General features: G+C 40.3%; 1 protein-coding gene across 12 annotated transcripts in view; it reads left to right on the top strand.

Annotated features, from left to right (window-relative positions):
* LOC145978960 (serine/threonine-protein kinase MARK2) overlaps window positions 1-27395 on the top strand; it is a 170531-nt gene that overhangs the window by 70260 nt on the left and 72876 nt on the right. For 2 of the 12 annotated variants that reach the window (XM_083111990.1, XM_083111991.1), the window contains exon 3: window positions 14297-14506. The exons of 9 other annotated variants lie outside the window; for them this stretch is intronic. In XM_083111990.1, the coding sequence (XP_082968116.1) occupies window positions 14297-14506 (210 nt within the window). Of the gene's footprint in view, window positions 1-14296; window positions 14507-17190; window positions 17489-27395 lie in introns of those variants that run through there. One more of the 12 variants, XM_083111996.1, reaches the window with a different exon arrangement.

Below are 27395 nucleotides of genomic sequence, written 5' to 3'. Positions count from 1 at the left end.
CCAATGTGCTAGTCTTTTTACGTCTAAGTCGTTCACAGGTTTAAACCGTGTGTTGATCTAGTGCTTATCTACAAGATCTCTTGTCATATATTCACATTTATTGACTCAGTTTAGCCGTTTTACGAACCCTCAGTTGCAAAAGTGGCAGTCAAATGTGATGCCCAGTTACCCTTAACAATATAATAAAAGGGTTCCTGATGATAAAAGCAGGAAGAGGAAGCAAGGCTGCCCCGACGACCACGATCTGATAAAGTTCAAGAGAGCGCAGGTTTTGTGAAGAGTGAATCCTCAAAGGCGGACGATATGGTCTTGGTAGGAATACCGCTCCTCAACACGGGTTGTTAGGAAACCATCTCGGCGAATCAACTGCGCAGCGGGTTTATTTTTTCAGGCTTCTTCCGGGAAGTCTCCCTTCAGTGCGCATTACATACAATTAACTCGTGTGGTGGTGAAAATTAAGCTTTTCACCCGGCACTTCCATTGTTACGGTACGCCGACCACCAGGAAACCTCGGGAACAAGTCGACCGAGCTCCACCAGGTATTGCGGCAACCCGTGAACCTTCCCTGTTTTTCCCAAAGTTCCCATTGTCCTTGCCGTAGTGGGTTACTAATATGCACTCGACTGGAATTCCAATGACGAAGAAACCTGCCTTCCACCCGGGAGCTCAACGTCAATTAACTCGACGTTGGAGAAAGCGACAAAAGTTTGATGTTAGTGGAGCGGACGTCCTCGCTTTTTTAAAAGTTTGCTTTCGACACACAAGATGCGCACTATAAAAATAACCAGTGCGCCTATTACTAATGCTTAGAATTTTGCTAGGAATCTGGAGCACTTGGCAAATATAATTTGGTGATGGAGAAAAGGATAGGCTCTCACTTGTTGCCGGGAACCTCATTGGAAATCGTAATATTGTGTGATAGCACTGTTGTTTTCACTTCATCAGGGACACTGAGAGCTTAGAGAGAAGAAGAGACTCCCTCCGGTATCAGACGGAAGCTACAATTTTACATGGGCACTTATGGAAGTAGTACTTTTTTTTAAGCACTCTTGTAAGAACATGAACGGGAAGAACTGGTTAGGAGAACTGCAACAATATTGCTCTGATTAGTGAAAGCTTAAATTCTTCGCAGGAAATACATTCTAGTCGAAACATATTTATTAACGATGCTTTTATTGAACTTTATCCATCCTATCAGTGATCCCCGTACACAACTGTATCCTGAGGACAGATTCATTTCGGTAACTTTTCCCCCCATTACTCGCGTGCATTTTGACAGAATTGAAGTAACTGTGTACCTGAAGCAAAATTATATCTCATTACACGCAGGCTGATCGAAGCTCGATCAACCGATTAAAGTGGGATCCGAACTACCCGAAACGAATCGGATATATATATAGATTACAAAGCCATATTGCTTACTACGCTATCAAGATGGTCTGTGCTACTTACTGGGTCGCACTGTTCTTGAAAACCTCAAAATAGGATCGGTTGCAGTACTCTTTAAGATAATACTGGAATATATGTAAGCAAGAATATTTAAATTTCGAGGGTATTTGATGCATAGTGTCCTATGTCCCCCACCCCATGTACACAAAATTGTGACGAATCTTCTTTCACTAATCGTAGTTTTCTTTGTGGATTTGGGAAAATCAATTAATCATGGCTCACCGACAGGTAAAAGTATTTAAAAAAAAAAGTGTGTGAAGTTTGTTTCATTCACAAAACACCATGGATAAAACTTGGAAACGGTTAGTGTGCAGAATGTCGAATCCTTAGCCGCCTATTGGAAATATTCTATCGTCAGCACGATCTCTACACTTTGGTTCCAGGCCTGTGCACGAGATTCTTTCATCTAACCATAATTCACTCACGGGGTGTAAAGGGTCGTAGTTATAGGTTATAGTACACCTTGCACTGCGATTTGCAGACTAACGTGTCTCTGGTGTTTGGACTCACGACCAGTATAATCCTCCATGAGGCTCGTGTTGTGACGTCCATTCATGTTTGTGATTGCCTCTTCATCCAAACTCATCACTACACCATTCATCCTCATCTTCACAATTAGCCAAAAAATGGCAGAAAAGCGAAGTAAAATAAATCAATCTCAACTCACTCTCATTATCGCGACCAGCCAAACGTTACAGGAAAGCTACATAAATATAAATCGACCATCAATACCTAAAGAGATCAGTCCTTCCATGTTTAAAACATGACCATAGATTTTAGAACCTAGTTCAGGATCTGCTAAAGAGTGTCGAAGATTTAAGCCGGCAATGTTGCTTTTCTGACTAAACATTTCCTTTAACCTCGCACATTTGCACTTCATTAGAATCTTTAAGATTCGTTTGAAGAAGAGACGTCCCCACTGCTTCTTCGAAAGGTCAGCTCCAGCAGAAACGCTCCTTAAAATAAACTGGAAGCTTCTGCAGAATGTTTGAGAGCGGCGAGGTAGTTCTGTGACAACTGATCGATCGCCACAAGTGAGATATGGAAAGGTAAACCAGGGGAGCGTGCATGCGAGCACCTGGCAGGGGCGCGGTAACAAATGTCTTGTGGCGCTCGACTGTTCTAGCTGCTAAACAGCGACGCTTTCTTTTTACTGTTTTACCACAACGAAAGTCGGGAGAAGTAGGTCTGCAGTTTCTACTTTCTCCGCGAGAGAGTGTGAGTAATAATGCCTTTGGAGATGAGAGAATACAGGAGACCCTTTGTTGAACATTTCGTGGAGATGGGTGTCTATAGGTGGATGTTGATTTTACGGTTTGGCAAACTGACTTCCACTTCTCACTCTGTTGTTGGTGGTCTGCAAATGATACAAGGGGAATGATTGTAACGGTCATGTCCCAATGCTGTCTTCCAATGGTTAATGAATACACCTCTCGGCAAAACTCAATATTTATTTTGTTAGTCAAAGTTGTATGTTGTCAGTAGCATTCTTTTGGACAATTGATTCTGTTCATAATAACAACGGGTGCCCTACTTGTTAGTTCTTTAGCAGTACCAGATAACTCGAAAACGTGACCAATAGCACAAGAACTATTATCTTGTATGCTCCGTGTCGAGCAAAAGTGGCTCATAACTAGAGCCCGGATTTATAAGCACAATCAAACAGTAAAATAAGCAAGTTAATAAGCATAAAAAGTGAAAAAATAAGCATCAACAAATACATGAAAATCTGAAAAAATATTTGTTTATTAGATCCCTTACCTTATTGAAAGAAATGTCATCCTGAGATTTCCTTTTGTGAATCTCCTGCGTCCGTCAGTGAAGAATTATTTGTACAGTGAAAATGTTCTTTCCACGTCGCATGACGTTACAGGCGCAAATGACAAGTACTACAGTTCTTCGGTGAATTCCTATTCAATGTCTGTTTCTTCACCTGAAATATTTTTATAAATTTGACATTGTTTTGTAACCGGGATTTTTCGGTAATACCTGACAGCTTGTCGGACGCAATTTTAGCAACACCGTGAGTTTCTGAAGACAACGTTACTGAAATTTCATCAATCAGAGAAATGGAATGTTGCATTGGATTATTTCGAGCTTCCATCTGTGTTATAATATAAGGTAATTTGTAAAATCGATTATGGATGTGCTGTATCTTTTCATGGATACCGTTTTTAGTAAAACATTCCTGGGCTGTGATAATGCTGGCTGCATCTTCTGCATTTAAGGTATACAAATCTGTTTTCACTTCATAAAATATTCCGCGTAGTATGACACAGCCTCTAACCACACCCCATCGAGTTGGAACTGGCTCAGGAGGTAAAGACAAATTTGGAAGCAGTTCACGAAATTTTTGGATTCCAATCGGTGACTTTACAAAAACGTTCTTCACGCTGGAGAAAAGAAGATTCACGACTTTATAATGGCTTCTAACAGTTTCAGCGATCCGATGTAAACCGTAAGCAAGGCACGTCAGGTGAACTAATTTAGGGTAAAGAACTTTTAATCAAGCTCCCGCTTTAACAATATATGGAGCAGCATCACTGAGAAATAACAATACATTGTCATATTGTACCCCTTCTGGCCACAAAAAAACTAACTAGTCATTGAAAAATTTTGCAAAAGTGGAATGATTTACTCAGTCAAGTATTTGTATGTTAAGAATAAATGATCTGCTGCCTGCTTTCATAGCTCCAACCACAGCACTACACACTCACTGTCCTGCTGCATCATCTGTGGTTTCATATATAGAAATCCATATGTTTTCGTGCTTCAGTTATCCCGAACATTACGAATTACATCTTGAAAACACTGTCGTACATAGTTATTGCGCACTGTGGATTCATCTGGCACCCTTTTGTTTGTGTAAATTTCTAAAAACTTACGAAGCTGCGCATTATTTAATTTCCACAACGGAATGTCGGCACCCACTAATGCTAAACACAAGTCTTTGGAAAATGTATCACTTGAACTCGATTGTTCACCTACATTTCTTGTAATCAGTTGCTGATTTAACTTAGATTTCTTCTTAAGCCCTTCCTTATGTCGTGTTGTATTAATATGCTGCACAATGTCATATTTTTTCTTTGCAGAAACACTCTTTTCACACAAGGAACAAAATAACACATTGCCGTCCTCACTAAATTGATCTCGTCATCCCAGTGCCGTCGTGTGATTGAAATATGACAGATTTGGGTAAAATATGCTATTTTAAATCAAAATCATAAAATAAGCAAGCATAACAGTTTTCTGCAGAAATAAGCAGTTATAAGCACTTTCAACCTTAGTTAAATAGCTCATCAAGGTATGTAATACCAAGTATAACCTTTCTTCTTACCATTAGAAGTCTGGAAAAGAATATGCAATTCGCTTAAAAATCCGGGCTCTACTCATAACAATGCACGCACAAATTATTTGTAGCATTTTGAATTGAGAATCTTTAATAAAACTCACTATATTCGCTCCATTAATTGTATAACGAGTAAAGCTCAAATATGATACCTGGAGAACGCTAATTTCATTGTGCATGCACAACCCACTTTTACTTCAGACTACACAATTACAATCTAGATGCAGGCACTTATCTACAACCATATTTCGGGAGGTGTCCGAACCAAGTGTCTCATATAACAATAATACTGCAGTTTATAATTGACATTTATTAATGATATTATAGTAGGTCAATTATTATTGTCATTTTGACAAACAGATGTTAGGCACAGAGTAAGTGACCCGGTCCCGGTGACCGAGCGCGTTGCGTGGTCGACTCACTATCTCGAAACCTGACCAGGGCGTAGTGGTAACGTCGCCGCCTGTGTATAAAGTGGATTTAAAACCGCAACAAATTGTGTATCGAAATCTGGACAAAGTATGCGTTCTTTCTTTCACCTAATTTATCTTCATCGTCGCGATTAACATGAGGTGGAAACGGAACGGTTCGATTTTTGTGATCAGTCTATCCACAGGTGTTGTACCTCATAAATTGGGAAACTGAAATCCAATTTTAACTATGAGAGCTGATTGGAATATTCAGGAGTATGTTAAGACATTAATATTCGCAATTTGTTTCAATATAGGAGGCTTTGTGAAAACGTGCACCGTGAAATCCTTTCGAGGAGAAAAGTAATATTACTATATTTGAACAAGGACTTGGAACGTTGAATACATAATTCTCATTCTGTCAGCAGCTCATACCCATTTTTTATAGCTACCAAATAAGATTTTCCTCCCTTGGAGAATACCTCACGCTATTTTTCAGTAAACTGAAGGACATCGATGTGTGAATATTCATGATGGCACACTCACTCACTCATAAAAGTCTTGCGATATTAAAGAGCGCCTTCTAAAAATACATTGGCTTACGTATTAAAACTGAAATGTTATTGCTGTCGCAAGTACAGCGATATTATAAAACCGCCATAACTTCCGCTCCCACTTTTTCTCCCACACGCTCCGTCCCTGAAGAAAATGATGCATTTATCAATGGGAAAAAAGGGGAGAGACAATAGGCTGTGGGCAAACACGGAATATGTCTAGTCACGGAGGGGGAAGCGGGAATAAAAGGTAGAAAAGGCTTCGCCAACAAAGAGAACCGTGAGGAGAATGTGGGGCATAAAATATCTGAAGAAATGCGTCATTGTGCTACAGATGTAGGACGGAATAAAAACGTCCTGCGTTGGATAATCGAACGTGTGAAAATACAAAGATACGGGCTGTCGTTTGCTGCAGGTTCCAGGAAATGCTCAACGTTTCACTTAGGCAAGTTAATCTACGTCAGCAGACATTTGCCCACCGGTTGAGTTCTCCGTTTATCAGTGGAAGAAATTCTGAAGTAATTTTGATTAATCTAGCATCATTGTCAGTTGTCGTTCCATGTTTGTTTTACGGGAAGGTAAAGACTAATAATTCTCTGAATGTTAGTGACAGTGGTTCTACATTAGCATGCAATGTTAATTGGACATGTCTCATTGTCTAATGCTATTAACTATACTTATTCTAACACTACGTTTCGAGAGAGAACATCTCTCGTCTTTAGGTGAACTATTTTGCCGGTGGTGGGATCGAACCTACGACTTACCTGTGATTTTACTACAAATCTGGGGGTGTAAGGGGTGCTCCTTCCACGTAGTACACCCAGGACTGCAGACTAACGAGGCTCTGGCGACTGGCCCCATGGCCAGTAAAATTCTCTGTCCTGTGTTTTGTCCTTATTTGTGCTGAGCGCCCTTTTTAGCCTCAGGTTTTAACCAAGGTAAGGACATTTTAGTTTTCAGACACGCTTTTATTTTTGTTACGATAAGGGCTGGACCCGGGTTCAAAATAGCCTCGGTGCTGACGCACCCCCAAAAAAATTAATTCAAATTTTAAAAAATCAAACTACAAATCTGGTGCACTAACAAAGTACTCCCCACCACAGCACATAGAATTCAGTGGAGCAACGTAACAGTCCTACACAAAGAACCAAATTAGAAACTAAGGAAAATCAAAGAAGCAGCCTTCATAGCAATGGCCAAAAACGCTGCAACTCATCCCAGTGTAGGATTCAAGCAAATATAGTCACTTCTCCTCAAAAATTAGTAGTATAAATGGAGCAAAAATTACTACAGAATTCGGGGGAGGGATTGCTCTGTCGAAACGCAGTGTTAAGAATTAGTATAGTTTAAATTACGACGTGGATAATATCCAGTTAACATTCCAAGCCAGATAAAAGCCTCAACCTCTTGTTTTCTTTATTCTTCTTGACACTACTGTTAATTTCTTTCTTGGTCTTCATGCATTAATCAGAAGTCGATTTTCTTGAGCATATCTGTACCCACTCACTGTTCAAGGAGAAAAGGAATCATTCCTATTAGTATAAAGAAATTTCTGTTGTACACAGTTTAGAGACAATTCTACATCATTCTTATTAATTAATTAATTCTCGATTGGATTGATTATTGGTTAGTGATTTAACAATCAATTACGACGTACTGTCATGCACGCATGATTAATTTTCGGAGATTGTTGCAATTGAAATGGTGGATATTACATAGCTGCGATGGGAGCGGGGAGATACACAATAAAACATCTCGTAATTCCATTTATAGTCTTCGTTTTAAGTTCAAAGACAAAGATGATAATCGGGAAACATCTTAAGGGTGTACATATAATACATTGGCTTTTCCTGAGTTCGTTACTTCTTTAATTTGGAAATATTGGTTTTTCTCACAATTTCGGATTTAGCTGTTGCCCCCGCCCCCTATACGGAGATGCTTTTCCTGTCCCTCTGCTTTCGACGCCTGTCTGCATATGCATTGGTATTTCAGTTAATAGCTCCAACCTTTGCCAGTATCCATTTTTTCTTTTTTACAGTGCGCACTGTAAAATTAATTACAGAGTAATTATCAAATAAACATCTGCTCTGGAGGTAGATTGCTATATCTCTCTGCCTCGTGATTTTCAGGAAGTTGAGTTCACTTTTGTGTAGTTGAACAGCGGAACACTGTTCCTTAATACGAAATGTGCAGACTCTAGAAATCGAAACAGTTATCTTGGCTGCTCGTCACCAGAACGAAGCCATATTAGCGAGGACATGCAAAGGCTTCGTGTGCACGCCAGCAGCACGCGCTCATCAACCCCGGCGGTGACCAAATGCGTTCCTTGTCTCAGATTGACGCGTGATTCGATTGACAAACCAGTAGCGTGACAGCCTCCATGTTTGGATGATTTTTGGTGAAACTGTTGCCCTTGCTGAGATTGGCTGGTTTGTGGAAAGTGCTAGTTTTTTTAAGCACGCGCTATAAGTGTTTGGTCAGTGGTTTGGCGAAGGGGGCTCGTAGGTGTCATCCATCCCTCGAAAAGTAAAACCTTGAATTCCAAATAAAAATAGATGGGACCGAATGCTTTTTAAAAAGGCACTGATTCCGCCGGCTCGGTGGACAAGCACGCTAAGTGGTCGACTTTTGATCTCTCCACCGAAGTTTGCGGGTTCGAGTCACAAACATAGGTGTTCTTTGCGCGTGTCCTTTCATCAATTTCATCTAGTCATCTCATCTCTCTCCTCATCGAGGCCAAAAAAAAAAAAGGGAAAAAAAGCAGCACCACCATCATGGAGATCATATGATCCCTCCCGCAATAAGGAAATATCATGGAATCACATATATGAAAATCTCAATTGTGTCTCACCTTATCGTAAGTGTTTTAAGATTTTAAGCCCAACTTGTGTAACCTAACCTTTCAAGAAGAGCAACAAGATTTACTAGCGGAAATTACGCTCACATCTAAAATATTTATCATTTGTACATACACACTAACAGCTGAATTTCGGAAATTTCACTGCAAGACATATTTATAACATTATGCTAGTATTTCTATCGTGTGTTAAGAACAACTCTCTCATTTTTTCTTTGTTTCTTCTTTTTAATCGTACCTTGGAAATTAACACTTCTTTTTGTCATTTGTCCAGAAAGCATTCAATATAAAAAGTCCAAGAAGGTTCACTGATATAAAGTTACGAAGAATTATATGTACATGTTAAATGTGAATCTAGAGAGATTAATCTGGAATTGGAATAAACTAGAGTTAAAACAAAAAGGTGGGAATTTTGAAAAGAACATGACATTGAAATCGAGGTATGCGGCTTTGGAGGTAGTTGAAATGTTGTAATTTCATCGAGTATGGAAATAATACAAGCCACTTCTCTTTATTCGCCTCTTCTCAAGCATACAATTGAAAGGAAGAATAGTTTTATTACTGTCGTAAAGCAGTTCTACCTGATGAACGTATCAACTAAAATCTGTTACGTAAGATTTTACTGCTTGGAAGCTTAGTAGAACATTCCTAAGTAAAATAATCAATAAATCGGAAAGAAGTCAATCAGTGCTTGTGATTTTAAAAGGGTTATTTCCTTCCTCTTGCATTCCATGGTGCCAGTTATTAACGGGTTAAGAGCAACGTCTACAGACGTGGTGGTTTCAGAAGTTGAAATTACAAACATGTCAAATCACAGATAGAAGTATGCATTAATGGGTTGCTTTCCCTCATTTCATATTTCTTTTGGCATCTGTGGTTGGATGTTAAAATTTAACTATTTTTTGTTCAGTGTTTGAAATGCAATTTTGTTGGCAGAGCGCTGTGAGCGTTCGAACGCGAGTTCTGGGTTCGATTCCCCTGGCAGTGTATGTCTGTCCTGTCATAACCGCCCTTACTTGAAATCATGATCCTGGTGTTGCATTCATTCGTTTTTGATTTCTCAATGAATGGATAATGTGTGCATGAGCGTATTGGTAACCGAAAGTCCCATTTGGTGAAGTGCGTTGTGTGGTTGACACGATCTCATTATGGAACGTTCAGCGTACGAGTCGCAGCATGGTCCTGTGCGATTGTTTGCTTATTGTTTTTGTCAAGTCATTTATCCTTACCGTCACAAGTAACCAAAAGTTGCAGAGGGATGTATAATAAAGAAAGATAAGAAAATGAAGTATTGCTAAGGAAGGATTGTGGCGGTGCTACCACAGTGAATTCCATCGTGGGCATGGATGTTCTTTGCGAGTGCTCCCTTCAACATATCACTCATCCTCATCACTCATCCTCATCGTCGCGATTAGCCAAAAGTGGCGAAAAAGCGACGCTAGGAAAAAATATAGTTGTAAGCAGTGCTTTCCTATATTGTACAGTCTGATGCATAAGTATTGCCAATCAAATTGTACATCACCATGTTTTACTCATTGAGAGATTCAAGAATTGAAATAGAACTCCGACAATCTCTGCACCAGCATACGTAAAAATGGATTCCTTTAAAATACGTAAGATGCTAACGATAAGAGTGATGGACAATTTGTCGAGCAATACTTTGCATCCCACTGTACGCTGTACCAGCTCCATTTTCATTCATGGGAATAAATGGTTATGAATGTAGAGAAATAGATATGAAATTGTGATTTATTAATGTACAGTTATTGACAAGGGATACAGACAACGCTGTGGTGTATTAAATGAACACACTTTCAGAACCTATTTCTCTCGTTAACACAAACCATTATTAGTATTGACCCCAATAATGGAAAATGTGCCGGTACTGCTTACAATAAAGAAAAAAGCACTCCTTTTTGTAATAACTGCAAGTGAGTAACTAAACATGCGAAATTGATTTAGTTTCTTAAAGAGAGAGAGCACTACTTGTGAGTAACTTGTTGGAAAGAGCAGGGCGGCGGATTCACTCTTATTGATAAATACGACGTTTACAGGAGTACTTTGCCTCGTCATGTGCATTTTGACACACACTGTTTTAGAAGTGATGCAACGCTCCTTGGCATCGGCGTGCGGCAAAGCAGTGGTTCATGTCAATCTTCATGAAGTTCCCTGACCGAATTAATCACGAGCATTTCAAATGCACGTGCCAAGGCAAACAGATCTTGTTATGTACCAGCTGTTTTTTTCCACCATGGTCTGTTGTTCGGACTCTATAAACCGTGCCCTTGGGATCCAAATACTTGACGCTTGTTAAATTATTTTACAGTTGCATAAATAACTGTGTGCATCGGGTGCTGTGTCTGCTGCAACTTTCTAGTGTTGCAGTAATATACTTTCGATGTGATAATCAGGGTTCTCCCTGACCTGGAACAGTCGGGAAAATTGACAGGTGAAAGAGAAGTCTGAAACCATATTTATATGGTTGCTGTACGTAGTTAGCGTGAATTTTTCAAGTTCGTCTTTATCATAAATGAATACTTAAGCAAATTGTGTTTTGCAACTGTAGTTATTGTTTTCATATTTCATTGAAAAAATACACGCAGAGAATTTAATGTGAGCTAAAACATCACAATATTGTCTGGATATGTATATGGAAATGTCTCGAAGATCGGATAAAGTTAGAGAATTTGTTTTGGTAGAATTAGTAAGAATTTTGTTCAGTGGCGCCAACTTATCTGGCTTAATGTCCTCGGACAAACTTTTCATCTCCCAAACTCCTTGTTAAATTGGGGAGATGATAACATTGTTTAAGAAAATGTTTTTAGCTTATTGAGAAGCACGAGCCACACTGTCTGAGGAAGTTTTTTAGTGTCTCCTTATCTTTTTAATCTGTTGTGTATGTATTTTATAGCCTTACAATTTTAACCTATGAGCCGCGGTGGTCTATTCGGCATCTGAATGCCACGCGGGTGGCCCGGGTTCGATTCCCGGGGTGGGAGATGTAAGGGTCGGAATTTTTCCGGCCTTGTCCCGCTTAAAGGGCCTCTGGGGCTCACCCAGTTTCAAATCAATGGGTAACCGGGGCCAACCCTGGGTGGTAAAGACGGCCAGAGCGTGGTACTGATCACATCACCTCCAAAATGGCAGATATCGAGAATGTGTGGAGTCCTATCCCCACATCCCCCATATGCGCCTTCAAGGCAGGGTGCTATATGCACGGGGAACTTTACCTTTTTACCTTCTTTTACAATTTTAGCCTTTCTCAAGCGATTTTAGATGAGGGGATTTTCCTCGTATACTTAGAAGGTTGCAAATTGGCCGTATGTGCCGATGCACCCAAAAATTTTAACTAACTTATTCATACATCATTAATGTTGATCGTCGCGATTATCCAAAAATGACAGACGACGACATAAAGTAGCAAAACTACAAACTAGGGTGTAACTCATGATGCACCTTACGCACTCCCATCCCTTCCGGGTTAAATGTAACACAATTAATTTTCTTCGATATATTTTTACTGAGCTTCCACAGCTCCTGGGTATTTGTTACAACATGACTTCATTGTTTCTGGTACGATTTTCAACATTATTTAAGATGTGAACACACAGAAGTTTGAAACCAGGATGCTCATTTGGGATTTGTTTTCCATCAACGTACATTTAGGGAAAATAGCAGTTCTTAAACACGGGCAGCATTTCAGACCATTTTACTGTTGTTGTTCGGCCAAAGTACTTTATAGAGCGGTATGATGCCTGTTTTATATGTACGTGTTTTCTCTAAAGTGTTTACTCGCCTTGGAGTGTGCAAGGAAGTAGGATCCAGACGCCTCCATTGTAAAAGTGTCCGCATGTAGACTTGGGACGGCCCTTTTTGTTTGCACACAGACGATAAACACACGCTGTGGTATTTGCCGTGCAATATACTTACCTTTCTTTTACGATTCGAAGTACCCCCTTACTTGAGAGGAAAATTACGTGCTGAAATTGGAAGTTCCTTCAGTCAGAGCAACACGCCACACTGTTTCATGGCGAAAATTACATCTGAAAAACGTTTGTGTGTCGTGTTCGACGCGAGCCCCTAACCGAGTCTTAAGCTTGAACAGGGACATTTTTTTGAGTCATTTGAACAATTTCATCTAACACCATTGTGCTTTTCTTTTTATAATGTTTTTCATTCATGATGCTACATTTTGTCTTTTTCATATTTACCATTGCAATATTCATTTAGTATTTCATGGATGACTATCGGTTTATCAATATTTTCCTGCAAGCTTAGTTGTTCGAGCAGCCCTTGAGAGGCCTAAACATTCTTGCTAAACTAATATCTATTCTGTCCTCGGGACTACCCAAAGTAACAAAAATTACGTTAAAATAAGAACAGAATGTATTGTTTTTGTCTGACAAGTCGTATTATGTTTGATCGTTAAAGGTGTGTACAGTGGGATGCACAGGTATACCTCGGCAAATTGTTCGTGACTAGTTTGATTAATTTTTTATCTTCCGTCCTACGTGTTTTGAAGGAATGGATATTTACGTATGCTGGTGCAAAGGCTGTCTGCATCTTCTTTTTGCGTTTACTTTTAATTGTTTAAACTCTCATTGTGTTAAACAAAGTGTACGAATATGGCGATAGACAGTTTTCTTGGTAATAGTTATGCACCCCACTGTACAATACACAGAATATCCACCGTATTTTTTTTTTTTAAGAATTACTCGTAATGTACACAATAACGCTTTTCAGTTTATATTACTGAACCATAAGTCTTGATTTCAATAGTTACTATATATTTTTCGAATGACGTGTCCTTTCGTCCTTGCAACGTTTCGTTCATACCTGTTTATGGCGACTTGTTAACTGATAGTTCATAATCTGTGAACAGAATTTCTCCATTCGACCAAGACTAATCCGAAATCTGGTGTCCCGTCCCACCCATGTACCATTTTTAAGTTTGCCCTGGCCTCATACTTTGCTCAGTTCGATAAAACCCATTAATATGAAAAGGGTTGGAGATTTCCCAACGACTTCCCACCGAGGATAGAACCTAGGTACTTTTGATATCATGTAGCAATCTCCGAAACTCAGATAACATCCCATCGATAAGGCACTACACAGAGATAAAATATGGAGTGAAAGATGCGTGAAGTCGGTATTGGATGGATAGCGCAGGTGATGAACTGGTTAAGCTACAGTTTCGCCTAAAAATCATATATGAATATTTTGTGTGTGGGTGCATGCGATTAAGAAGCTGAGGTAGAAGTGTTGTTTTTGTAATTGGTGCAGTTGTTAAAGTGTCTTGTGTGGTGCAGTTATACGGCTTGAAACTCGTTCCCCAGTCCCTCCCCTTTCAGTTTGAAGTAGGTGATGTTTGAATGTGATATCTTTAAGTGACAGCGACTTCGTTGCTATGGGAGGAGGTGTAAAGTTCTCATTGTAATGAAGAGAGGGAAAGCTCAAAGGTTTCAGCTTATCTCCTCAGCAGAGCTTTTTCTTCATGCAAAGATAGGGAGATTGTACTTGCGTGAAATTAAAGAGTGGGCTTGTGTCGGAAGTATGACTTGTTGTGTGACGTTGGGTTAATTTGTGTTGTGCTGTTGTGTCGGGGTTCGTCCGAAGTTGAGGATTTTTTTTCCTCCTCAACGGTTGTTTTATGAAAGTAATTGTTTTCATTGAACAGAACGGGAAAGCTGATAGCGCTCGTAAGATGGCGGCCGCCACGGTGCAGATGGTGCAGGATGTTGGTCCCGAGTTGAGGAGGAAGTCTGTGGCGGAGGATATCATCCAGCGAACCGTGAAGGACTCCCCTGGTGGCAGGCGCAGCTTACCGGCGGACGTCAAGAAGGGAAGGCACGGTGTAGACGCTCCCGTTCTCTTTTCGTCTAAAGAGGTAAACGAAGACGATCTTTCATTTCTACATGTATGCTCAACTGATGGAAACAAGTTGGCATTAGTGTATATTTTTTACACACTAAGACGCCCACTTTTGAACATTGGACCACATGTCTCTGGTTCGAATCCAGGCCTGGGCTCACGTGTCTCGGGTTCGCCTGGGCATGAGCGTTAATTCTGAGTGCCCCTTCATCAATTTCATAATCTCATGCCTCATCTTCGTCCACGCGATTAGCCAAAAGTAGCAGAAAAGCGACGTTAAGTAACAAAAATAAAATTTTCTACATTGGAGAAGTTAAATTTCTACTATTTTTTATTCGCTATTCATATTAGATGGCTGAGATTAGGACTTCGATCTCCTGTTGATATGAAAATATATGATTAATTACAATATATGATAGAATAGGTACAGGGCCTCCCCGATAGGGTACTGGTAACATCGTCTCCTTGTAATCGAGGGGTCCTGGGTTCAATACTCGATAGATGCACATGGTCGTTCGGTTCCCACTTTAAACTCTAGGTCCAGTCTCGATTAGCCTATCTGTGCCTAAGGTGAGCTTAAAACAAAAAACTCAAACTCCATAAGCATAGCACTCCTTGCGGAGTGGTTATGTAAGAGCGTTATGGCGCCAGGGGTTCCAGATTCAAATCCCGGTATGAGTGTTCTTCCTTCATCATTTGCATCACATAATCTGCTAAGAGTGGCAGAAGAGCGACACTAATAACAAATAACAAATCAAATAAGTATATCCGAGTCTCCCTGATAGCGTAGTGGCAACGTCATCGCATTGCTATGAAGGAGCACTGGGTTCGATACCCGGTGCATACGTAGTAGTTCGGTTCCCTCTTTAAAACTGTACGTTCAGTCCCAATTAGCCTTACTTACAGACGTATTATTACCACACGAGGTATGCGAGGAGGATAATACACATTCCTTTCAGCCTACGACTTTTTACTCCAATTTCGCTTGCGAATAATACGTTATTGCACTATAAACTGTATCCGATCGCGAATTTTGACGATTATATTATCTACAATAGTAAATACTCAAGCACCAAATGAGAAATATACTTACCGAACTCCCATGAACTGGTTGGAGCAGCGCACAACAAGGTTAGTGGTCCTGGGTAAGCAGATCCTTGATCTCCATCATTGTTGCGATTAACCTATAAAGGTAGAAAGGTGGCGTAAATGACAGAAAATACAAACTGGAGAGAAGTTGCATTAGGTAAAACATGCAAAGACATCTCATGATTATTGCGTTTCATTGTAATTCTGCTTGAGTTGGACTAATGGGGACTGGACCTACAGTCTAAACTGGAATCCGAACCACTATGTGCCTCCACCGGGTATCGAACCCTTGTAATTCTGTTTCTTGGTATTGGTATCCTTACGACTTCATTTCTTAGTAATTATTCAGTGTTTTACGTGTCTGACTTTCAGGCTTGGCCGAATGGGAGGCTATATAAGCGCTAATAGGCACGTCACTGTAATTTTGGTTGGTTGATATTTAAATTCTGGGTTTTCAACGGTCAGGCTATTTGTACACGTCATAGGACAAGTCTAGGACAGGTGGTGTGATGTGAAAGAAGGCATGTTTTGGATTTTACAACTCGTGTGGCGGGCTCCTTATAAATAATAAAGTCAACATGCGTGGAATTGCAAGACATACACGTAAAGAAAAGACAAAGGGCAACACAAACCCACAGAGATTTTTCCTGCGAGTCCAGACACCAGAGCCTCATTAGCGGTGGCGTGCTTAGGATTCTCTTTTGGGGAAATTGCGCCCTTTTTCAGCGTTCAAACCATCTCTTTCTGTATTTCCTGTCTTTTAAGAACGCCGGGTCGGAATTAAGATCGGTTATAACTTCACCAATGGGTGTAAGGAGTGACCCTTTCCGGAGACACCCAAATGCCAACCTCCCTTCCACGTGGTACACCGTGGACTGCATTTTGCAGACTAGCAAGGCTCTGGCGTCTGGACTCAAGCCAGGTTAATCCTCTGTGCGGCTCGTGTGTTGTCCCTTCATTCATTCTCGTCTTAGCGATTAGCCCAAAGTAGCAGAAAAACTAAGTAAAATTAACTAAATCAATCAAATGACTACAACACCCCTTTTGCTCCTTAGCCTGCAGTTAGAAGGGTATATTGCGAGAAAGAGTGTTCCTCCTGCACACTTGTAGTGTGCAAACAGTAAGGAATACATTTGATTCTTTGCAATCAAACCTCGCTGTGTGTTGTGTTATACAGCTAGCATGATGAAATTGTAAACCGCTAGCCATACGAAGGAAATTAAGACAAATGCATAAATTATGACGCCGCAAATGATTTACATCTCGATTGTGTTCGGTTTAAACCGGTTTCGCAATTTTATTGATGGTTGATGATTTTAGAGCGGTGCGGTCGAGAGCCATCGGTCAGTTTGCCCCAGGCAGGAATAACACACCGCAGAGTGCTGGATGTATTTACTACTTGTCACATTAATGCGAGTCAACTCTGTTGTGATGTAGAGACGCGGGAACGATTGGCATGTTTTTGGAATTCCGTTCCAGCCATTTACCTGGGCATGGCGATGTAATCGTCTGCGGGAGGGGCCGCGCCGGGCAAGGCCGAGGAGAACCGAACCGCCGGGAGTATTGATTTCGACTTCCACTTCGCTCGGAAGCGCGAAATGAGAAGGTTGCCGCTTCTGTCGGCCCGATCCGAACTGGGATCGGGCTCGAACGTTTCCTCTTTCACCTAATAGCATTAGTGACATTCTCCGGCATTAAAGCTGCGATCCGTTTAATGTTTGTGATGTGAGTTGTTCCCGGAGCCACGGCTACGTCGCCGTCGGGAAAAAGAAGTGCGGTGGTTTGGATCTTAGGAGACGCACACACCAGCACGGTGTCACAGCAAGGGCGGCCCCGCGGCGCGGGCAGGGCCGGCCGAGGGGCCAGGGGCCACCCGCCCAGGATGGTTGTGTCGACCGTTCGGAGATTGGTAAGTGGAAGCAATATGGCGACCCAAGTTTCTTGGGCAATGGTGTCGGAAGTTGCGCCATTTCTGCGGAGAGGAGGGGAAATTGTGTTTGAAGGTGAAAGGGGGAGTACATCTGCGTGTACTTACCCTCATATTAATTTTATCGCCAAAACGTCTAAGGAATCTTAGGTTATTTTTTAATATTACCACTGTATTGTATTTTCTTTGTCCGTTTCTCAAAGCTACAGGAATTTCTTTGTGTATTCTCTCATTTTCGTAGGCCTCCTCGATGTCGCAGTGATGACGTCGCCTTGTAATCAAGGGGTCCCAGGTTCGATACCCGATGGAGAGACACAGTTGTTCGGATCCCACTTTAAACTGTAGGTCCAGTCCTGATTAGCCTTTCTGTACATAAAGTTCACTTTATGTACAGAAAACTCAAAAACTCTCTAATTTTCCCCATTCCGATAGTCGCGATTACCCTAGATGGAAAACAGTGACGCAGCCTAACCCAAAATTGCTTTAAATTACACACAATACTAATATAAACAAAGTTTTTAAGTGTATGGCAGCTGCTTTGGTCTAAAATCTGCATGGTTATTCTCAGCACTAGAGTGACAAAGAGAATCAATAAGAAGGGTGAGGATTCTCCAGGAGAAAAAGAGAGAGAGAACCAGTCTTCCTCTGAAAGTTTGTGGCGAGTCCTACGCGAACATGGCGATCGATCGGACAAACAAGTGTGCATTCGTTTTCCATCAAGGGAGAGAATTTGGTGCAGTTACTGTGTCGACTACACTATTTGGTTGGAAGCACGGCAATATTGCTGGTACGTCCTGCCAAACAATTCGGATCCTGCGCCGAAGGTCGACGGTCATTGGATTTTCAACGGAAATTGCATTTTTATTAACGCTTGAGCACCTACGAATACGGAGGTACGCTGGTTTCAATCACCTGAGGGGTGTTGCGGCCGTTGTAATGTTTTTTCCTTCTGGCACTTAAAAATGGCATGGCTTTACATGTAAATACATATTTAGACAAAATGATGCAATAACAGAGAAATGAATTGTGCTCAGGTACCCTTTGCTGTTAAGCGAATTAGCAAGCACACTCTATGCAGTGATGAGACGGCAGAAAAACGGTTGGGGAGGCAACGATCACATTTACTACATCCATAATGCCATACAGAATGCACATAAACCCCGAAAGAGGCCATTTTTATCTAGTTTTAATGTTCGGGGAGCAGACTTGGTGTGCGTCCGCCCCTCCCCCCTGATATTCCCATTGTCTCTGGTACATGGAAAATGACGTTTAAAAATTACCTCTGGCCAGTTTTTTAATCTGCCCTAAAACTAACCATCTTTTTATCTTGCTTGTGGGTGGATGGGAAAGCTGTACCAAACGGGTGTTCATAACTCGCAGCAACCCCAAAGACGCACACAAGCACACCCACGCGAAAGCTAAGTCGTCATCTAAAATTATAAAACAGTTGTATAGTTGCACGATTATCTTCGGAGAGACTAATCTTTCTGCTCTAATAATAGAAATAATCTCGTTAATTGGGTTGTAAGTGCGGGCACGACTTATTTTCCGTCATCGGGAATTCTTTTACTGCTTTAACACTTAACCAGAGAGCAAAAGTAACTAATTTGTCATAACTGACAAGTGTTCCATAGCTAATAATAGATCTTTCTTAATGTTACATACGTCTTGTTACTCTCATACATTCGCAGAAGAAAACTGATTTGTTTGAATTAACGAAATATTTTGTTAGGCCTGCAAACAAAGACCTTGACTAAATTTGGTAAAATTTTGGTAAGAATTACTAAAATAATTTTGTGTACAATCATTTGTTTGTCGTCTATTTAAGTAAATATTTCGTTCCGAGAGACTGTTTTTTTGTTTATTGCAAACAAACTTTTTTCTGCGTACATACACTGAATTACACAATGGCAAGATGCCAATCCCTCACTCGGGAAAGCCCCTCTTTTGTTAAGTGCAATTTTTATGCCAGTGCCAAGAAATTTATTCTACACCATCTTATGAGATGAATATATGTAACTAAAGATAACATATATGAGCATGGGATTGCCTTATGTTGTTTTTTTTTTGGCATATTTGGATCCTTTTTCTATAACATTTTTCGGATTTGGTTAAGTGACTGCTAATATACGAATAATGAATATATTGGCCTTTCAAGACCTTGGTGAACAGTTTGAATATTTCAGTTGTTCATTGACCAAAAGCAAGTATTTTTTAAATCATAATTATTAATAATAATAACAAGAATACGCATATCCAACAAAACATCTGCTATGCAAATCTTTCCAATGACTAAAAAGATCCTCAGACAGATCGAAGTCGTTAGACCAACCCTATTACGATATAGGTATTCACCCCTTCCCCCCGCCCCCTCTTCCGTTCGAAAATATCTGGCAATTTTAGCAGCATTTTCCCCTCAATCCTTCGCACTATTTCAAAGAACCGAATCCTACTTTTCAGCTCAAAATCAAAAGCAAGGGATGTTCCACAGTCTTCTGGGGGGGGGGGGGGTAGAGGGAGGTATTCGGGAACGCTCGATTTCAACCCCGAAAAAAGGGAGTGGTTGAGAGAAATATGAAAAGCAACTGGGAAAGCACGGTGTAATTATTATTTTTAAACTAAATATGACGATGACTTCCTTCATTTGAAGGAATCCCACAATATATTTGTAATGGCCAAGTGCTGTTTGTTGGTAGCAGTTTGTCGTAACTGTACAGTGAGATTTTCCATATTGCAGAATGATCTGTTAACATATTTCGGAGAACACATACAAGAATGCTATTAACCGATGTAGAACATTATTATTCTTCAGTTATATCCTGTGTGCTGTTGCACTGCGCTTCGTGAGTACATGATTAATGTAACAGTAGGGTTTCTGCCCCCTTCCCGTGTCAAAAGCACATGGATTTCTCATGCCAGCAGGTGATAGTTTAAGAAAGCCTAATGATCAGACAGTCTAATCGAGACTGCATCTACAGTTTAAAATGAGATCCGAACTACTGGCAAATGTGTTTCCACTGAGAATAGAACCCGGCACCACTTTATTATAACATCGGGTGAGATCGAGCTAGGTATACGTAGCATTTGTATACAAAATTCGTCGTGTGCGCAATAACGCCTTCTCTTTAACGGTTTTATCCATCCACTCCTGCACCACGCAAATGCAAGTTCCATTTCAAGTGAAGAGTTGATGATATGTTGAAATTCAGTAATAATAAATAGGTAACATTTGGCTCCCACCTCCTTTTTTTGCAGCTGAAGTTATATTTGTACTTCACTCCCCTGCAGAGAAAGCCAGGGACCTCCTCTGTGTGTGTTTGTGGAGGTGGGTCTCCCTATTCCTGATGAGAACAAAAATCTCCCTAGGGGAGAGAATGTTGCTTTCTAACCTTTACAGTATATTACAAGAATTCTAATTATTCCAGAGAAACACCCATTAGAAGAAACTGGAAAGAAACTGGTTGAGAATTCACAGGCAGGCGCTATTGTCACATCAACAAAATTAGTAAGGTTTGCCGTTGAAGAATATCCGCCCCTAGATTATGCTGATTATGTGTTCTTGTTTCCCAGCCTAAATTTTACTTTTTCATTATTAAGTGCAGCGTGTTACGAAGCCAGAGGTCCTAGGTTTGAATCATGGGTAAATGCATGAGTCTACATTGAAGTCCAATTTAATGCTCAGTCGTCTAATCGGAACTGGAATGAAAATTTAAAGTGTAATCCGAATGTGTCTCCACCGGAGATATACCCAGGACCCCTTGATTACGAGTCGGGATGGATGTTTATGCTACCGTGAATGTGGCTATATGTAGTCTGCAAGCAGTTCGATATATCGCCCAGGCTAGTCAAACCTTGAAACGTGAACAGTATTGGTACGTTCTTGATTTACCTTGAAATTATTCAGCTTGAAACTGTAACATGTTAAACAATATAATTCGATATTTCAATAAAGGATTCACTTGAACCTTACACCACGCTTTTTCACGATAACATGCCTTTATTTAGCTTTTATCATGTCAATGTATTTAGGAAAACAAATATTAGCTTTCTAAGATTAAGCATGAATGGTAACCTTCATATACGTTTCACATCAAGGAGCATGAAAATAACAGAAGTAACTCAAGGTTTTTACCGCCGAACCGCACAGATAATGGTATATTGTTTTTCGCGTCCTTAGTGGAAATCATGTGTATTAAAATGCCAGACCATGTGCCCCATGCCCGTACAAGGATTCATAAATGCGGGTGGTGGTCTTGGGTCGTATCATGAATTATGCACTTTATAATGCAAAAGTTGTGTAATATTGTACGGGACTCCATGAGCATGTCACGGCAAACATTAGTGATTGTACAGTCGACGTAAAAAATGATTGTACAGTCACGGTCACTGCCGGCTCGTAACGATTCCATTGAACGTCAATGTATTCATTACAAGCCGGCAGTGTCCGTGACTGTACAGTCACCAGCAATGAAAATGAAATACTCGCTTCATTGCAATGCGTTGTGTGTCTGTCTGTTAGCTAACTAAGCGAACTTCAGCAATTTTTCAATAGCAAGTTCTGCCATAGACATAGCATTAAGCTCGTAATGTTACTCGTCAATAATTCCTAATTTTTTGAATTTTATAATTAATAGGTCTCCTTGAAATTAAATATTTACAAATAAATTATGGCAATCATAGAGTAATACTTCCAAAATATCTTGCCTTGCTGACAAAACAGTGGACTCTTTTTAATTCGAACTTCAAGGGGACACGAAAACTTCCGCTGAATACAGTGGACTCTTTTTAATTCGAACTCCAAGGGGACACGAAAACTTCAAATTAACCAAAACACCCGTCATTAATGATGATTTGAAGAGGAATAATCTTCTGATCGCATTGCCGAATACTTGGAATAATAAAAAAAAAAAGTGAAGTAAAGTGCTACCCTGTGCTTAGCACCACGCCATGAAGGCGTATAGGGGGTGTGGGGGTAACGCCCCACACTTTCTTGATCCGGCCGTGAGTGGGGCAATGTGATCACCATCACGCCTCGGACCGCCTTGACCCCCCAGGGTTTCCCCCAGGTACCCATGTCATTCGACGCTGGGTGGGCTTCCAACGTTAGAAAAGTTCCCGGATTTGAACCGGCCGGGGATCCAACCCAGGATCTTTAGCATGGTAGTCAGATGCGTTACCGACTGAGCCACCGCGGCCATCTTCAATGTTTCGCACGTCGAATAATCAAAGTTCTAATAAAAAAGAGTCCACTCTAGAAAATCAATTCATGTAGTTTTCTGAAGCCAACAACATTAAATTAACTTTCTAAGTTCTGATTTCCATTGGTAATTAACTACCGCAATATACGTGCTTAGAAAATTGTTGCACAAACTAAAGGGACAAATTTCAGGAGTATCTCTCGTGGCCCAGAAAGGCTGGCTGGTCTTCACCATTTTGCTGAACGTTGTCAGCGGTGCTTCAAAATGGAGGGCATGGCGTTCATTTGCATTAATTTACAGTGTATTCATGTAATAAAACATTTTATCCGTCGACACTTCCTAGACCCCATGTATCAGGAAATGAAGAGCGCATTCAAGGTTTCCCCTATAGAATTACGACCTCTGTATATAATAATTTCCTTTCAATATTAGCTGTTACCAATACACATGTTTCCTGCCCATAATTTTTACAGTAGAAGGAAGTGATATTGCGTTAATGAAAAGGAACGAATTGATGGATTAATTGCCACTCTTAATTGAGCAATTACAGCGGAAGTATCACCCAGGTGTTAAACAGGAGTAATATAAATCATAAGACTTTGTTAGACTCAGGTTCTAAACGTTGTCAATTCATTTGGAAAGCAGGCATTTCATTTTTCATACGTTGTTGCTGGGTTGTGAATGGGTAATCGAGTGGGAACTACATAATAGTATTCTGCGAGTTGTGTGTGAATGCCTCCCACGGTGGCGTTCGCCTGTTGCAACTGCTTCCTTTGTCTAGAATAAGTTTGTGTTGGTAAACAAGTCATTCGACACATTAATCTCGTGGCTGTGCTTTTTATGTAATGTCGTTTCCTGCACACGGCAGGGTAATCGGGACGGAAGCGTAATTTGAGAAGAGGAGGGGGGCTTCCTTACTCAGAATTGAAAACTTATGATTTTTAGATTTATAGTACGACCACAATCTTTAAAGGGTGATTAAGAGATGTCTATTTTTTGTAGTAAGGTTGAAATGTTCCTGAAATATGTTAAGGTGCTTCGTTAGCGCATATGTATGCATATTGATATATTTGGTAGTGCCTTTTTTTCTGCTACAAGTAACTTTCGTTTATACCTAGCTACTTCTGAGATCAGTCGAAGCAGAAAGAAACTTAACTGACCGCAACACGTTATTGGCTAGCAATAGCTATCGTTTAGGCTTGAAGATTTGCACAAGATAGTCCTTGTACATTGAAACGCAGAGCTTATAACTTCAAACAAGTATGTGAAAATATACAGGGTAATTAAAAATGAATGGTGCAACTTTACACAGTTATTATGACGTTACTATGTATGATAGAAAATCACACAAGGCCTGAATATAAAGAAAAACTGTCTAAGTTTTCATCTCACAAAGTGGGCTTATGCTGCTTTGCCGTTGTTCCACCAGAATCGCCAGTGTTCCAAAATGGCTAGTGACCAGTAGAAGGTGTATTGCGTTTTGGAGCTATCAAGAACTGATTCACTCACAATCAGGGTTGTTAAAGGTCCAGGAATTTTAAATAAATTCAATTCCGGTCCAGGAGAGAAAATCAAGCGTAAATGGGTTCTGGACAGTAAAGAAACTTTTTATCTGGAAAGTGTTTCAATTCGGCCCAGGAACCTTTTTTTCTGAATGAATTTAAATACGGTCCAGAAACCTTTTTTTCTGAATGAATTTAAATTCGGTCCTGGAACCTTTTTTCTCGCATCGATTTAAATACGGTCCAGGAACTTTTTTCAGGAACAATTATAATACGGTCCAGGAACCTTTTTTCAATGAAACAAGACGCAACTTGGACCGAATTTAAATTGTGCGAGAAAAACTGTTCCGATCCTGCAGCGGAACCCAATAGAACCCATTAGAATTTATGGGTACCTGGACCTTCAACAACCCTGCTCACAATGGTGCAAAGCCATTTCCACATGCATGTTTCACCCTTCCGAAAGATTTGCCAAAGTTACAACTGTGAATTGTTAGTGTCTTCGAAACCATGAGCAATGACTTGCTGTCTCGTGCATAGAATTTACTTGATTATCGTTTTTAGGTTTACCGCATTACAGGTGGTTCCCATGTTGAATCTTTGTAATGTGAGTCATGTGAGTAAAACTCCCACAGTTTTTCTTCATGTTGATGCCTTGTCTGATTTTCTATCATAAATAGCAAAGTTTGTAAAGTTGCACCATTCATTTTGAATTACCCTGTACTATGGAAAAGTAATAGTCCCACTTACTTTTCATTTGTTTCTTTTCTGTTTTTAAATCTCAGAGTTCACCCAATCAAGAACGGCCTGGGCACGGGTGTTCTTTGAGAGTCTCCCTTCATTAATTTCTTCACTCATTCTCATCTTCATGATTAGCCAAAGGTGGCAGAGAAGCGAAGTAAAATAGACCAAATCAATCAATAGGTTTCTTGCGAAATTAGTTAAATTAGTATATTTGGAATGGAGCGTACGAGAGTGACTTTTGAGAAGTACGTACCATTGTACAGTAAAATTATTATTCGTGATTTTTCATGCGTTCGTATAGCCCTTACTCGGATACGTGTTGCGTATGTGTATGCTGACAAAATTCTGGACTACTTGTGATGATTATGTGCCACTAAAATGTCACTTCCCTCGTAAAATAGCAATTTCCAAACCTACCAGAGAATACACATTCTGCTTCTGGTCGCAAACTACAGATGAGCATAGCCAGAACCAAAAACCGAATTATAACCCTGCGAAATTGGCATTTGGTCGGAAAAATTCGCTGCCAACTTGAGCCATCAATTAGTTCCTAAAATTCCCTGAATTGACTGAACTGCCAGTGTTAAAAATATTCCAATAACAATACTTCATAATGCAAAAACCCAGTGCGAATCTCGTATCTCCTAGTTTCCAGGTTATAAGCCATCAAACTTAGGGTTGCGCGACTTTCGAAAAACAGTGGAGCAGTTTCGTTGTGTTGTGGCAAAGGAACAGGTGCACAGTAATGATCGATCATTACTCTTCTGTTCTCAAAGAGTCAACGTTCTACAACGTTCATCACGGTCTCTGAATAGTTCATAAAGAGCGACCACATTTAAGTCCGTAAGATGTCTCGGGGAAGTACTGCTGCTTTGTGAAAGGACTGTTCAACGATTCCATGTGGTTATTTTTGTCTCTTTGTTGCATTCTTTATTAACAAACGTATCACATGCGTGTTTCACTTCAGAAATTGATTTTGCTTCCCTATACCGATGTTCCATGCTCAGCATTATACGATGTCGAGCGACCAGGAATTTGCGTGAATTTTATTCAAACGTGAAAAATGGCCATATACAAATTATGTACGTAGAATTAACAAATGCACTTTTTACCTTTTCTGTAGCTTCATGAGATGTCTTAGGAAGTGGCCACTTTATTTTGAGCCGAAAGGGGGGGGACGATCATTGCTATCTTTACTGTAATCGGTATCTGCCGATATTAGTAGTACGAGCGGTAGGTAGGTAGCGGTATCGGAAAGAATCCGTTGGATTTTATTTATCGATACCATCCAATACTCTTCCCGGCATTTTGTGGTCTTTCGTGGGACCATAGAAAGGCACGTGACACTTTCACAGTCTTAATTATCTTGGGAAGTACGCACAATTATTAACTAACAACTCTCTAGCCTTCTTAGACCCGAAGGTTTATGGCTGCAGCAACACAAGCCTTCCACCTGTCCCTATTCTGGGCAAGATCAATTCAATCTTTTCCATCCTTACAGATTTCTTTTAGATCCATCTCAACGTTATCCCTCCATCTTTGTCTTGGCCTTTCTACTGGTGTCTAGTCATCAGGTTTCCCAACAAGGATCCTGTAAAGTCTTCCATTTTTATTAATATCTCCTATAATAAATATTAATATTTCATATTTAATAAATCCCAACACTGTACTAACAATCTATCAAAAAACAATTATTCTTACTAAAATATATAACCAAGAAAATAAAAAAAATCCTTTCCATATACAATTCTAATTTAAAAATAGTAGTTGAACCCCTATCAAAATATGCCGGATTGCACGACTAAGTGTTCAATGTAAATGGATATCGTAACTAAGTCGTTTTGTGTTTGCGTATCACGTAAATTTTGATGAAATTCTTACATATTTTGAAGCAAATCTGGTAAATTGTTGCCTATAATTGGAGTGGAAGTAATACTCACCCACGAAATTTTCATTGTTACAACTTTCAAGCATCGGTACAGGTATCTGTTCAAAGTGCTAATGGCCCAGTCCTAGTTAAGAACCCTTTTTACCTATTAAATATTATTAGTATTTCAAAATATCGCAATGTGAAAAGAGAAAGTGCGGACAATTTCCCCGACTTCAGTTTTGCTCTCGATTGGAAATTGCATGTTGTATGTTGCAGCCGCCATGGGATTGGTGAAAATAGTGTATGTAGGCAATCCTTTTACTGCTGACCAGCTTTCTCGTATTGCTGAATGTTTACCGGAAGATTGTCATAATGAGCGAGGAGAGTGGATGAGGGGTGTAGGACAGCCACGGTACGTGGGCAGCTGCATCAGCCGCTGTCCTGTCATTACTCATTCCACCAATGGTTTGAACTTCCCAGGTATGAGTCATCGGCCAGGGGTGTCCAGAGACGCATGCCTTGCGAATCTCTCGAATAGGGAATGCGGCTGTCCCCACCGCGTACCTGTGCGGTTC

Source organism: Lepisma saccharinum, chromosome 25 (genome assembly GCF_977018435.1).
Source record: "Lepisma saccharinum chromosome 25, izLepSacc3.1, whole genome shotgun sequence".
NCBI lineage: Eukaryota > Metazoa > Arthropoda > Insecta > Zygentoma > Lepismatidae > Lepisma > Lepisma saccharinum.
This window is presented reverse-complemented; position numbering and strand designations above follow the sequence as displayed.